Genomic DNA, 15,355 nt, shown 5'->3' on the forward strand with positions numbered 1-15,355 from the left:
TGGAACTCGTAAAGCATGCAGTGCCGAATATGCTCTTCATCCGCCATCTTCTTAGCCCTAGTTTTGCAACAAAAACCAAACCAAACACAAACTTTTTCAAGCAAAACTTGTTAATTGCACTTCACACGTTCTGTAGATACCACGTCTTTGAAGGTTATGTCAAATTCAAGTCAACGCCAAGCAAGATTTTAAACGAATGTTTAAAAACGACATCAATTATTACTAGACCCGATAGTATCAAAGGTTAGAAATGTTCTAAAGCCAAAAGTTGAAATGCACCAGGACAAGATAAGTTCTGTAGGTGGTCACATTCTGTGGCTTTAAAAGCACCTATATGCTGTGGACTGCCAAATTTGTGTCCATCATTTCTTATTGAAGAGTTTCACAATAACCTGATCTTCCTGCTAGTACACGACTCTAGCCTGCTCTAAATGCAGTAGCAAAGAGACATGTATTCCTTTACTTGAAGCTGTTCATTGGCTCCTCACTTCGGAATAAAAATCAAAAGCAATGCTGTGGCTTTAATTTCTGACCCCAGCTGCTGCTCTTCCCCTCCATCACACTGCTCAAGTCAGTTGGCTTCATGCAGGCTAGGCAAACACATTCCTGCTTTAGAATCTGCACTAGCTGTCCCCTCTAGCCACACTTCCTTATGTCTGCTTGCCCACGCCATTTCCTTCAAATCCTCAAAGATCACATCAAGGAATTATTTCATATTGCAATGCCCCTTCCTATCCTGCCAAGACTCCAGATCCCACTTACCCTACCATATGTTTCCTGGAGCACATAATTTGCTTATATGTTGCTTACTCTCTGTCTTCCCCCTGATAAGACTATAATGTGGCTAAAATGCCATAAAGTAAAGATTTTTGCATGTTGCTCAAGCCTCTAAGGACAGTAAGTTTTCAATAAGTCAAAGGTAGTGTTTTGGGCTCTGGATATATAAGTGGTGAACAAGTCAAGCAAACTCATGGAGTTCATTATGCAGAGCCTAATGAGACTTTACAAGGACACTGAAGCATTCTGTTGGGATTGTGTGTGAGAGAGCTAGCATAGACAGAATGGTTAGAAAAAGTCTCTGAGAAAATTGAACAGAGATCTGGATGGTTATTGGAACCAACCTAATAAAGATTTCAAGGAAAAGCGTTTGATTTGGAGGTAGCAAAACTTACCGAACACCTGGCTTTAAGAATGCCAGACTTGCCAAAACCGGTTTGGCTCAGTGGATAGAGGATCGGTCTGCGGACTGAAAAGTCCCAGGTTTGATTCCGGTCAAGGGCATGTATTGTACATTGGTTGTGGGCACATCCCCAGTGGGGGTGTGCAGGAGACATCTGGTTGATGTTTCTCTCTCATCGATGTTTCTAGCTCTCTATCCCTCTTCCTTCCTCTCTGTGGAAAATCAATAAAATATATTTTAAAAAAGAAAATGCCAGACTGTGCTAAAGAGGGTTGCTCAAAGCTTGTAGGCTCCTAGTCTCCACCCCAGAACTCCTAAATTCCTCATCTACTAAGTCTTCATCTGGTTATTTGGTTGATCCTTCAGGTTAGGGTTAGGGTTAGAGTTAACCATTGTCCTGTGTGTTCCCTCAACTTACTATTCTTCATTTTAGAAACTATAGGGGGAATTCAAATTAATTCTGGATGAGTAGGAAACAGGAAGTGAGGTTTAATTTTAGCAAGTATAATGGAAACAAATCTAATTTCTAAAAAAAACCAAAACAAACAAACAAAAAAAACACTAAGAAATTGGATATTTATTCCTAGAAGTTGTATGTTCATTCCCTAAAACTAATGTTACCACAAATAAGAAAATCCAGTAAAAATCTGGTTATCATAGGGTGATATTAGAAATAAGATCTGAGACAAAGTCTAGGTAAAATACTACATACTGTTCTAGTTTGCATTCAAAAATACACTAAGTAGAAAAGGAACAGAGAGGAATAAATAAGGGAATGGTATTCCTATGAGGACAAACTAAAAATCATCATGCTATAAATAATGGATAAGATTTTTTAAAAAGCACAAACTAGCCGAAACCCGGTTTGGCTCAGTGGATAGAGCGTCGGCCTGCGGACTAAAGGGCCTCCGATTCGATTCCGGTCAAGGGCACGTGCATTGGTTGCGGGCACATCCCCAGTGGGGGGTGCGCAGGAGGCAGCCCATCAACAATTCTCTCTCATCATTGAGGTTTCTCTCACTTCTCCCTTCCTCTCTGAAATAAATAAAAATTAATAAACCAATAAAAAAGGAGAGTTAACATGAAAACATAAGACATCTCTCCCCTTTAGGTGCTTTGAAGGCATACCTTTCATTTCTCAACTATTTTTACATACCCAGAAATAAAGATAAAAAGCCAAGGTTTTATTTTAGTGTGTGTGTGTGTGGGTGGGTGTGTGTGTCTTCTCCTTTGGCATACACTCCTTTCCTCTCCCTCTGGTCCCCATGCGCCCACGCTGGACAACAACAACAAAAAAGCGGTCTCCGACCTGTCACCTCGCTGGGCCGGCCACCGGGGGGCCGTCCAAACCCAGAGGGAGAACGCCCATCAGCATCCCGCCGGCTCCTCCTCCTCCTCTTCCTCCTCCTCCTCGTCCAGCGCCGACCTCCCCAAGATGGCGGGCGGAGGGGGCCCACTTCCGCTTCCGGTGCTAGCGGCCCGGCCGGGGGGGCAAGATGGCGGCGGCAGTAAGGGTCCGCGGCCGGTGCGAGCTGCCACCGCGCTCCGGCCCAGGCTGGCTCCTCGGCCTCTCCGCCTTGCTGAGCATGGCGGCTCGCGGGGCCTTGGCCACCACGCACTGGGTCGTCACGGAGGACGGCAAGATCCAGCAGCAGGTAGCGGCGGCGGCGCCCCGCGGCGGCCCTCGTCCTGGGGGTGGGGGTGGGGGATCCCCGCCCCGGCCCGACCCCTGGCTGGCCGTCTGGCTGGCTCCGCGCGGCCCCGCCCCCGGCCCACCTTCCCGGGCCCCCGCGTCCCGGCCCGGGGAACCCCGGGGGACCCCCTTCCCCACGGCCGCCTGCAAGTTCTCAGGCTCCCGCTCCCGGGGCCGCGCGCCGCGTGGGGAGCATCGCCCCTGCGGTCCGGGTTCGGGCCCCGGGGACATTGTAAACCATAGATTCGTTTTTTTCTCTGTCCGCCTCTGGTTCCCCTCGGGCCCACGCGTCGCCAGCGCTCCCGGAGGAAGTGGAGAGCAGGTGGCAGCTCGGGACTCCGGGGCGGTGACAGCTTGGGCACCCGGAGGCAGGGGGGTCATGGCTGGCTGCTTCCCCTCGTCCGGCTCCTTCCCCGCCGCCGGCCTTCCTGTCTGACTGCGGTGTACCGTTACCCAGGTACACGTTTCACCGTGTCCCCAGGTCGGCAGGGGCTCACGGGAGACCAGATGCACTCTCTCTCTCCTTGCGAAGGAATGTATGCAGGAGATGCCTCTGGTGGCGTCGCCTGCATCCTTCCAGCAGGCACGGCCCTCCGTTCCCCGGGGGGCTGGCGCGCTCGGCATTGTGTCTGTACCTCGTTGCTGTAGCCCTGCAAGAAGGATGTGCCATTTCCTGCATTCTTGTGCCTGAACTAATTCCTGCTTTTCTTGCATAACTTTATGGTTGCCTACATTTGGTGCATGCTGATGCCCAAAGAGTACGTCTGTGTGTGTGTGTGTGTGTGTGTGTGTGTGTGTGTGTGTGTGTGTCTGTGGTACAGAATCTTGGTGAACTTCATGGATTTCAACACTCTTGAAAGCAATTCTGAAAAGTTCAGCGAACATGGAGAAAGTGAAGTGTGAGCCCCATGCAGGTTAGCCCAGTTTAGCCCCCTGATCTCAAATGGATTAACCATTCATTGTGTGAAATGCCCGGGCCCCTCAAGTGGCCTGTGATGAACGGTGATAGGAACGCAGTGCAAGGCTCACTTTTGTGTAGAGTCTAGTGCACATTTAGATCTGCCGTGGGATGCGCATTTTATCTCACGTATAATGAAGGAGTTGAAACGTTTAAAAATCAGCGTCGGTGTTGGTGAGTGGTTTTCAGCATAGCTGAGAAAAGATTGACTTCCTATTGGGTGCATCCTCTTTACCTACCTTACACTAGAAAAAAAAAATTTCCTTTCATGTTCGTGCCAGCCGAGGCTTAAAAAATATGTGTTTCAGAAACCCTAGCCGTGACTGGTTTGACTCAGTGGGTAGAGCGTCGGCCTGTGGACTGAAAGGTCCCAGGTTCCATTCCAGTCAAGGGCATGTACTTTGGTTGCAGGCACATCCCCAGTAGGAGGTGTGCAGGAGGCAGCTGATCGATGTTTCTCTCTCATCAGTGTTTCTAACTCTCTATCCTCCCTTCCTCTCTGTAAAAAAATCAATTATTATATATATATATATATATATATATATATATATATATATATTTTTTTTTTTTTTTTTTTTTTTTTTTAAGAAACCCTAGAAAACACTGCACATTCATCTCTAAGGAAAGATTGGAAATCTCATATGAGTCCTGGTTACTTGCCCTCTTCTTTCGCTTCCTGATGATGGTTTCCCTAAGGCCCTCCTGAAGGGAGACAGGGAATTAATTCACTCCTGCTGCAGTTTGGGGATCCCTTCTCCTATTGGCTCTTCTACGGTATTGCTTTTGGCCACAGCTATTTATACTCCATGACATTGATTTCTCCTTCCCATTTTGGTGTCCTGCCACTCAGCTGAGAAAGTAGCCCATCTGGTAGAAATGTATTTATTACTTTTATGCTGAAAGTAATTCCTTCTGTGCTGTAAGGGAAAGTAGAATCTGATTGGGTTTTTATTTTTTAAACAAATTCCTTCATTTTGCACATTGATGTATATGTTTTAGTGGGGAAAGGTACGGGTTGCATCAGAAAGGGAGAAGTCTAGAGAATTTTCTGGATCTCTGCCAAGTCACCACTGCAGTAAGTTATTAGGCTTAACGTTAGGAAAGCAAGGTTCTTTGCTACATGCCTTCTTAAAGGACCCTTTTCAGTGAATTTTCCGGTGTTTTGCTATACAACATATACTTAGATTCGAGCCATCATAAAGATGTATAATAGAATAAAGTTGGTGGCTATATTGAAACAATAGGAAGCTAGGGAAGGAAAGTTGAATTTAATCAGAGGAAAAGGCTACACGTATAAAGAGTTGGATATCATGGTCAGCTTCTAAGTTCCACTCTGATAGCTGTGTGTGCATTACCCATGCTGCCCTTTTGGCAATAATTTGAATGCAGGCAAAATCCAAACTTCTGTTATAACTGTGATTAATTATCACATTTGGATATACTTGTTAAAGAATTGCAAGATCCCTTCAGTATGTAGATTGGAGTATACTGCAGATCCATCCAATCATTCAGAAACATAATTAAAAACTTAGCATATATATTGTGTCCTTCATGACATACCACATTTCTTGTTACTTGTTTTTGGTTATACTATCTATGATTTCCATTTTCATGTTGCCTAATACCAGGGCAAAGGTCAAGGGCAAACTGAAATAACAGATCTTAGAAAACTAGAGTGACAAATACCTTTTGAATCGCTTCACCTGATATTTAAACCTGTTTAAATTAGATATGATAGGCCATTGCTTTCATAGTGAATGTGGAGAAGTACTTGTGAATTAAAAATCAGAGTTGCCAAGTGTAGTTTTAAAGAGACATTTTCTGTCATTATAAAGTTTAAAATAAGCAAGTAGTCCTTCCCAGAAGAAGAGACTGAACATTTGTTTGGTTTTTCTATTCCTGGCCTTCCCAGATGATCAAGATCGGCACCCACAAGCTCAGACTGCAGACTGGTGAACATGCACATATACTGGAAGCCCTGGATCTGTGAAGGGGTTGAAATGGGGATTCAGTCAGAGCCAGGAAGCAGACACTCCTTCACAGCCTCCTCACAGTCAAAGCTGGGCTGCTTCTGGCAATAGCAGGTGTCTAACTAGTTGGCATAGCAGCTCAGGAAATTGTTCTTCCCACAGTCCCTGCTCCAGCCAGGAAGCATATCTGTAGTGTTCTTAGGCTCCATGTGTACTGGGCCACCACTGAACTCCCAGGAGCATTGTCCAGGAAATCCCGGAGCGGGGATGTGAAGAGAATGCTCCAGTCACTAAGTTCATTTCCCACTGAGGTCAGGGGATATCTAAAAAAGGCCCCTTCCTTCCTTCTCTTCTGCAGTTCTGTGTTTTTCTCCTAACTGTGGGCTTTGGAATACAATACTTCTGACCCATTAGTGTCTGTGTACTGAAGACCAAGCTCTCTAATGTTATTTGAGCAGGGTCCTTAACTTGGAGTCCGTGGATTTGAGCAGTGGGCTATTGTAATCTAGTCACTAGAAGGATCGACCCTGTGTGTAATCAGGCCAATGAATCTTTTGGTTGACTTCATTGTGAAGAGGCTTCAAGATAAACATTTTTTTGTTTCATTTTTTAAAATATATTTTATTGATTTTTTACAGAGAGGAATGGAGAGGGATAGAGAGCTAGAAACATCGATGAGAGAGAAACATCGACCAGCTGCCTCCTAAACACCCGCACCAGGGATGTGACCACAACCAATGTACATGCCCTTCACCGGAATCGAACCTGGGACCTTTCGGTCTGCAGGCCGACGCTCTATCCACTGAGCCAAACTGATTTCGGCTTTTTGTTTCATTTTTATGTTCTTTTTGCTTAATTACTAGTGTAGCAACATCTGTTTTCTATTTTTATCAAAAGTGTCTAGCACCCAGCCAGCATGGCTCAGTGGTTGAGCGCCAACCTATGAACCAGGAGTTCACAGTTCAATTCTCATTCAGGGCTTATGCCCCGGTTGTGTGCTCGATTCCCAGTGTGGGGCATGCAGAAGGCAGCCGATCAATGATTCTCATCATTGATGTTTCTATCTCTCCCTTTCTCTCTGAAATCAATAAAAATATATTTTAAAGTGTCTTGCAACTCAATTGCATTGGAGATTAAATATATTGCATTGGAGATTAAATATATTTGTGGATTAGCTTGAGAGCCTAGTTACTATATATTGCATCTTTTTTTAGGGGGGGTGAGGATTGGGAGGGTGGAATTGCTTCCTGTTCTAACATATGGATTCTTGAAATGTTACAAGTTTGTTTGTTGCAGCCTATTGAGTCAAGAAGTTGTACTGTTAGCTAGTACTGGATTCATTGCTCTAAAATTTTAAATAGAGTATCATCTTTTTCAGCTCTCTGATAATATTTATCTTCTTGGCTACTGCTTCTCTCTCTAATCTTAGAATGATAGAATTTTAGATTTGGAAAAATTATTTAAGAATATATAACTCTTAGCCGAAACCGGTTTGGCTCAGTGGATAGAGCATCGGCCTGCAGACTGAAAGGTCCCAGGTTCGATTCCAGTCAAGGGCATGTACCTTGGTTGCGGGTACATCCCCAGTGGGGGATGTGCAAGAGGCAGCTGATCGATGGTTCTCTCTCATCGATGGTTCTCTCTCATCGATGTTTCTAACTCTCTGTTCCTCTCTCTTCCTCTCTGTAAAAAAATCAATAAAATATATATATTTTTAAAAAGAATATATAACTCTTAGACAAGAAAGTCACTCCAAGTCACACAATTAATGAATGGCATTTAGTTGTAACAGTCAGTAAAAATGTATTTATCTGCAGTAGCCTACAAGTGAGCACTTTGTAATCAGAAAATTTGAAGTGCCCATCCCTTTCTGGTAACACCTACAAAGGAAGGAACAAAAATAAAAGCAAAAATAAGACCAATGAAGTAAATATCTTCCCTTTTCCAGTTTGCTTTACCTCTGCAGCATGTTTTGTGGTGACTTCAAATTGGGGGTAGGTGGGCAGGGAGGGTCCCAAATAGGTGTGAATTAACTTACCTCCTCTCTATCAAGTAGATGTGTTAGGAGTGCAGGTCCTTTAACTGTTCAGACAGAACAAACAAGGTTGCTGACAAAATGATGCCCTGAAGCCTAGCAGTCTTGGCAAAGATTCGTTTGATGAGCAGCTATTTCAGTAGCTATGGCTAAAGAAGAGCTATCAGCTTTAGTTGGACAAGACTAAGTCTTTATTGGTTTCTAATAGCTTGTAAGTGAAGGAGTGGCTTAATTTTGGTCAGATGTTAAATAATTTGGTTAATCTGGGAGAGGGCATCGATATAGTACCATTAAACTGACAGTTTTATTTCACAGCTTTTCAAAAGTGAACCCATCTAGCCCTAACCAGTTTGACTCAGTGGAGAGAGCATCTGTCTGTGGACTCAAGGGTCCCAGGTTCAATCCCGGTCAAGGGCATGTACCTTGGCTGCGGGCACATCCCCAGTGGGAGGTGTGCAGGAGGCAGCTGATCGATGTTTCTCTCATCGATGTTTCTTAACTCCCTATCTCTCTCCTCTCTGTAAAAAATCAATAAAATACAATTAAAAAAAAAAAAAAAAAAACGAACCTATCATTTTGCCATGGAGTAGTTTCCTTGTTTATACACTTCAGGGATTTACTTGGACCTTAGAGGACATGGTGGTTATTCACTAACTTACTAGGCACCTGGTAAACCTTTGCAGTTTCTCCTAGACTTTGGTATCAAAATGACTCTTATTCAGTCCACTGTTTTTAGATATTTCCTACTATTGTATTATTTTTCCTCTTATCAATTACCCAAATATTAATTTTGTATATACTGCAGAGTAGTAATAGGAACTTGAAAATATACAGAGATAAACTATAATTTTAAATACTTTCTTCAGTTATTTATTGAGCAAGTATTTATTGGCTGCTTCCCTTTTTTGCCAGCTTTTTTTTTTCCCATTGGCTACTGTGACACAAAATTCTCACTTTTCTTTAGCAGTGAGCAAAGTACAGCTCTTTTTCCACTTTTTTTTTCCCCTCTTCTTACTGCACTTATCTTTTAGATCAATGGTTCTCAAATTTTACTTTGCACAAAAATAATCTGATTCTTGCCTGAATGCAGATTCAGAGGCCACTCAGAGGGTCTAATTCCAGAAGTTGGTGGTGGAGCCAAGGATTCTACATTTTTATCAAACTCCTGGGGAGATTATAATGCAGAAGGGTCACAGATCATTCTGGGAAATCCGGTTTTTTACATTGCTCTTCCTCCACCTTCTGTCCTAAAGCCTTCTCTCTTTACTCTTTACATACACCTGGTCAATCTCATCCCTTCCCAGGCCTTAAGTTACCATCTCTATGTTGAGAATATCCACGTTTCTTTCTACAATTCAGGTTTTTTCTCCAGTTATAGATTCAAGACCTTTATATTAGCGTTTAATTCCATGTGAATGCCCTCTGGGTACCTCAAACTTCATATGACCAAATCTTAACTTATTTTACCCCTACACCTGTGTCATGCTCTATTTTCCCAAATTTAATGAAAGACACTACCATTCACCATTTACACATTTGTCTATGTCAGAAATCTAATTGTCTCTCTTAATTTCTCCCTCTGCCTTAATCCTTACCAACATCTTTCAGTTTTACTTTCTAATTATATCATCTTCCCAAAGCCACTATCATTACTGTAATTCAGTAATGAAAACTTGAATTAGAAAATTAAAGCAGGGCATCGTAAAAATAAATATCTAATATTTTGGGGAGTACTTAAAGAAAAAAAATGGCCCTAGCCAGTTTGGCTCAGTGGATAGAGTGTCAGCCCGCAGACTGAAGGGTCCTGGGTTCGATTCCAGTCAAGGGCACATACCTTGGTTGCAGGTTCTCTGGCCCTGGTCAGGAGTCATGCAGGAGGCAACCAATCAATGTTTCTCCAGACCCGTGGTCGGCAAACTGCAGCTCGAGAGCCACATGCGGCTCTTTGGCCCCTTGAGTATGGCTCTTCCACAAAATACCACAGCCTGGGCGAGTCTATTTTAAAGAAGTGGCGTTAGAAGAAGTTTAAATTTTAAAAATTTGGCTCTCAAAAGAAATTTCTATCGTTGTCCTGTTGATCTTTGGCTCTGCTGACTAATGAGTTTGCCGACCACTGAATTAGACTATTTATTACCTGCTCCATGAGGGGAGTGGCTATATCACCTTCTCTGCAACTCCATCCTTTCTCATGCTGCTTAAACACATTGGCTGGTTTCTGTGGAGTGGATGGTGTAAGGAAAGGACATAAAAGGTTCCTGCCTTTTAGGAATTTACCATTACCTGAATGAAGCCGTACCATACTCATTAATGTGCTAGTCATCTAGAGGCCGGCCTAAAGGAAGCCTCACATGTCCAAGAACCAGCACTCGGCCTTCAGAAATGTGAGAAGAGCCACAGTTTCAGAGATGCCTCCTCCTGTCTGCTGTGATCAGGTTGTGTGTGCAATGGAAGTCATCCACTCCGGCACTGATGTGGCCAATGTTTTTCTCTCCTGCTCCCTCCCTCCCTCTTTCCACTCTCTCTTAAAAATATCCTCAGGTGAGGATTAACAAGGAACAAACAGAATTTATAAGGTCATGACAATTTTATATAAGCCAAAGTATATATTTGCTTTCAAGACACACTACTGGGCGTTCACACTGGCAGATCATACTGCGCCTCCCACATTTGTTTAGTCAAGCAGTAACCACTTCGTGAATCTAACTTTAGAAAAGAACTCACTCATGCATTTTTTACTAACCTCTTACTCCAGTCCTCACTTTCCCTCTGAGGCACTTAGTTATTCTTTAATTAAAATCAGGTGACTGCCAAGAGGGAGCCTAATGGTCAGTCTTTTCCACTCGAGCGGGGAGTTGAGATGGGCAATTAATCTCTAGTAAAACTGAAGAGAGTAAAGTACTGCCAACCATGGCCAAATGGAGTCAGGAACGTTTTTATTTGAGCAAGTATTTGCCGAGTGCTTTTTGTGTGCCCGTTTACACTCGGCTGGCTTAGCGCACACCGTCTCCGCCATGCCTGAGTGATTTCTTTGTTAAGTATAATACTTGGAAGACAGCAGTGAGGGAGATACCGCCCCTGCCTTCATAGAGTTTGTACTTGATACAGTCATACAAATACGTGGAAGTGACTGTAATTTAGGATTTCAACAGGAAACTTTTGTTATAATAAAACAATTTAATGCCTGTATTTATTTCACTGAACACTTTACCCAGTATTTTCCTGTTATCTCATTTTTATTCTCATACAGACCCAGAAAACGTGGGTATTGATCTCTCATGAGTAAAGACATTTAGGCTGAGTGTGGTTAAACTCCTTGCCATGCAGGTAAGAAGTTGCGGAATGTAAACCTAAGCCCAGATTTGATTCTAAAGTTTTCCTTGCTGCAGTGCTCAACATGGGTACTAACAATAACAAAAAATGTTTAGTTTTATTTGTAAAACAAATACCAAAATTAAAGATTGTTTCAATTTTATAATTGAACTTAAAATTATAAAATACATGCTCATTATTCAAGTTTTTCCCCCCAAGCTTCTAAGTATGTTATAAAAGGAAAAGTGAAAGTTTTGTAACTACTCACAAACCTTCCTGGCAGCAATCACGGAATTAGTTGTGCATTCTTCCAAAAAGTTCCTATTCATTTGCAAACACACACACATATACACACACAGATTTGTTCTAAACACACAGCTGGAAACATTATGTCTCACCGCTATCTTTTATTCACTTAATAAGACTTAAACATCTGTCCATGTCAGAAATAAAAAGCTAACCCCTTCTACCTTCAGACCGCAAAGTACTCAGTTGCATAGATGTTCTATGACTTATTTAACCAGTTTCCTAGGGAGGGACATTTATGTATGCTTCATGAGTCTATTGAGTATGTCTGTCTGTAAGATAAATTCTTTGAAATGGAATCTCCTGGTTCTAAGGATACATTATATTTCATTTTCTTAAGTATTGCCCACCTGTCCTCCTAAAGTAAGGTGACCAGACGTCCCGCTTTCGGCGGGACAGTCCCGATTTTTAACAATTTGTCCTGCATCCTGTGGCATTTTTAAAAAGTCCAAAAGATTTAAAAGATTCTTTCCAAAAATTCGGGACTTTTTCAAAACGCCGCGGGACAAATTCTTAAAAATCGGGATTGTCCCGCCAAAAGCGGGACATCTGGTCACCTTATCCTAAGGGACTGCATGAGGAGTGTTTGAAAATACCCAGCAGCGTTTGACTACAAAACCTTTCTAGTGAAAAACCGTTATTCCATCCATCGCACTTCACTAAAGTGTTGCAGCCCTAAGTAGAAGTCTGGACAAAAGGAACCTTCAGTTTGGTTTTACCTTCATAGAAAAATTAAACCTTTGTCATTAATGCTTATTTCACATTGCTGGGAATACAGTCAAACGAGGTTCCCCCCAGCCCTCTGCCTAGGTTGATGAGTAATCAAGTTTTGATGAGTAGTAATCAAGTTAAACTTTACTCCGTTGTGTCTTTTTTAGAGCAACATTTTCTAGCTTGAACAGTAAGTAACTTCCTGGCTGTTGAGTGTGCTATCACCTGAGTAATGATAAAGTTACCAAGATCCCATTTCTGGCACTGATTGTAGTGTCACTTTGCCAATATTTGGTTAACACATCTGCCTCAGCTTTGCTGTAACAAAATACTGTCAACTGGGTGGCTTAAGCAACAGAAGTTTATTTTCTCACAGTTTTGAAGGCAGGAAATCCAAGATCACCAGGGTCAGATTCTGGTGAGGCTCGCACGCAGATAGCTGCATTATTGCTGTCACTGGGCAGAAAGAGAAAGTAAGCTCTCTGGCGTCTCCTCTTAAAAGATCACCACTCCCACCCTGCAGGCCCAACCTCACGACTTCATCTAAACTGGATTACCTCCCAAAGGCCCATTCTCCAGTTATCTTCACTTTGGGGGTCAGGGCTTCAATGTCTGTATTTTAGGAAGATACAACTCGGCACCCATCTAACTAAAAACTTGTAAGCTGTCATGTTTTTATTAATCTCCATTATGTCTAGTATTATTTCTGCTACTTAGTGGGTGCTGATATTAGTTTTCTAATCCTGCTGCTAAAATCAGTAATTGAGTGATTTAAAACAACACCAATTTATTATTTTACCAACTTGTATTTCACTCTACCCAGGGGGACAGAAGCAGTATATATCTTGCTGGTTTTAGGGGAGAAACCATTTCCTTGCCTTTTCTCCCCCCCCCCCCCTTTTTTTTTTTTAAATATATTTTATTGATTTTTTACAGAGAGGAAGGGAGGGAGATAGAGCTAGAGATAGAAACATCGACCAGCTGCCTCCTGCACACCCCCTACCGGGGATGTGCCCGCAACCAATGTGCAATGCCCCTGATAGGAATCGAACCCGGGACCCTTCAGTCTGCAGACCAAACCGCTGAGCCAAACCGGTTTTGGCTCCTTGCCTTTTCCAGTTGCCACCCACATTCCTTGCCTCTTGCCTCCCCCCCCCCCCCCTTTTTTTTCCCAGATATGAAATAGAGGAAATATCTAATGGTGTGCTTTGATATTTTAAACAGGAAATGTTTAATGGTGTGTTTTGATATCATTTTAAACATTGCCAAACCTAAGCAGACAAAAAAAACTTTTAAAAAAAAAAGGAACAGTGATATCAATATGAAAAACGATAGGTCACTGTTGCTTCAAATAACAAAGAATAACAGGAGCAAAGATGGTGCAATGATTTTGCCAGCATCAATCATTACTTTTTTTTTTTAAATATATTTTATTGATTTTGTACAGAGAGGAAGGGAGAGAGATAGAGAGTTAGAAACATCGATGAGAGAGAATCATCGATCAGCTGCCTCTTGCACACCCCCTACTGGGGATATGCCCGCACCAAGGTACATGCCTTTGACCGGAATCGAACCCGGGACCCTTCAGTCCCCAAGCCGACGCTCTATCCACTGAGCCAAACCAGTCTCGGCACTTTTTTTTTTTTTTTCAATCATTACTTTTTTAATAAAAGGGTACAGAAATTAGTTAAATTGTAAAAGCCAGTAGCATTGACACAAAGAAGAATTAGATTCATTTGTGGGATACTTCTGGAAAAATGGGAATTCTATTCATGAGATTGATTATTTGAGAAATGTTAGCAAGTTCCCAATGAAGGGAGAGAGAGGGGTTTCATAGGAAATTAGGATTTCAAGTGCTCAAGCAATTTATATTATTTATCTCTGTTTCAAAGGCAAAGTCTGTCTCTTTATTTTGTTTGTTTGTTAATGCTCACCTGAGAATATGTTTTCATTGATTTTTAGAGAGGAAGGGAGATGTAGAGAGAGAGAGAGAGGAACAATTCCACACGTAACCCTGATCAGGGATGGGGATTGAGCCTGCAACAGAGGTACATGTCCTTAACCACAATTGAACCCAGAGCCCTTTAGTCTGTGAGCTGATGTTCTATCCACTGAGCCAAACCAGCTAGGGAAGCCTCTTTATACTAAATCAAGAATAAACAGTGTAGCCGAAACCAGTTTGGCTCAATGGATAGAGCGTCGGCTTGGGGACTGGAGGGTCCCGGGTTCGATTCTGGTCAAGGGCATGTACCTTGGTTGTGGGCACATCCCCAGTAGGGGGTGTGCAAGATGTTTCTCTCTCATCGATGTTTCTAACTCTCTATCTCTCTCCCTTCCTCTCTGTACAAAATCAATAAAATATATATTTAAAAAAAAAAGAATAAGCAGTGTTTAAAATATTTGCCTGACAGAATTTGCTCCAAGGTGCTTATTATGTTTTTTTTCCTTTTTTCTTACTGTTGTGGCTGAAGTTTATTTATAGTTCAATATACTTGATAAGTAAAAAATTATACTAAGGTAATTTTTTCTTTTGTATGTATACTATGTGTGTGAACCTGGATCTTTTCTACCTTTTAGTCTACCTGCGGATGTTCATGCAACTTTTCTTACTTAAAAGTTTCAGTGAAAGTTCATAACACAGTTTTAAAAATTACGGGGCTCAAGGGGCCAGCTGGTAAACTACATCATCAACACTGAGGGTTTCTTTGCCCAGTTCAGTGAGGAATTAGGTTAAGGAAACATGAAAAGAGATAGCAGGCGTATCCTGGACCCAAGGATAGCTTTGATTTCTCAATTCTCCTTATTCTCTTTTTGCCAGAGGTGTTGGGAAGCATCTGAGAAGACCACTAGTAGCAAATTCGGAGCATATTGGTCCCCTTCCCTGAATATACCACCAGCTATGCCAATTTCATTGAGGAGGAAATGAGTGTGCCAGCATCCCGGGGAAGGCCTCGAGAAAGTTGTGTGGGGAATGCCTGGAGGGAGTCAATGGGGTGGGGAAAGGAATATCTGTATATTTTCAGCAATAAAAATAATTTTTAATGAATACATGTAGCATAGTGCTCTAAAGATTCCTTTTAGCAAGATGACCCATAGATAGCACTTAAAAAAAAAAAAAAAGAACTACTTTATATATTTAAGTAATATGTGTTCCCTGTAGAAAAAAAGTCAGAAAACACAAGAAAAGAATAAT

At 42.3% G+C, this 15,355-nt stretch overlaps 1 protein-coding gene across 7 annotated transcripts in view; it reads left to right on the top strand.

The window, feature by feature from the left end:
- Positions 1–2,636: 2,636 nt before the first annotated feature.
- The window catches only part of TTC17 (tetratricopeptide repeat domain 17), a 70,125-nt gene continuing 57,406 nt past the window's right edge, over positions 2,637–15,355 (top strand). For 6 of the 7 annotated variants that reach the window (XM_036428379.2, XM_036428380.2, XM_045578114.1 and 3 more), the window contains exon 1: positions 2,638–2,835. In XM_036428379.2, the coding sequence (XP_036284272.1) occupies positions 2,677–2,835 (159 nt within the window). In that variant the 5' untranslated portion in view covers positions 2,638–2,676. Of the gene's footprint in view, positions 2,836–15,355 lie in introns of all 7 variants that reach the window. The other variant, XM_036428384.2, reaches the window with a different exon arrangement.

This window comes from Pipistrellus kuhlii, unplaced genomic scaffold, assembly GCF_014108245.1.
Source record: "Pipistrellus kuhlii isolate mPipKuh1 unplaced genomic scaffold, mPipKuh1.p scaffold_m20_p_9, whole genome shotgun sequence".
Lineage (NCBI taxonomy): Eukaryota > Metazoa > Chordata > Mammalia > Chiroptera > Vespertilionidae > Pipistrellus > Pipistrellus kuhlii.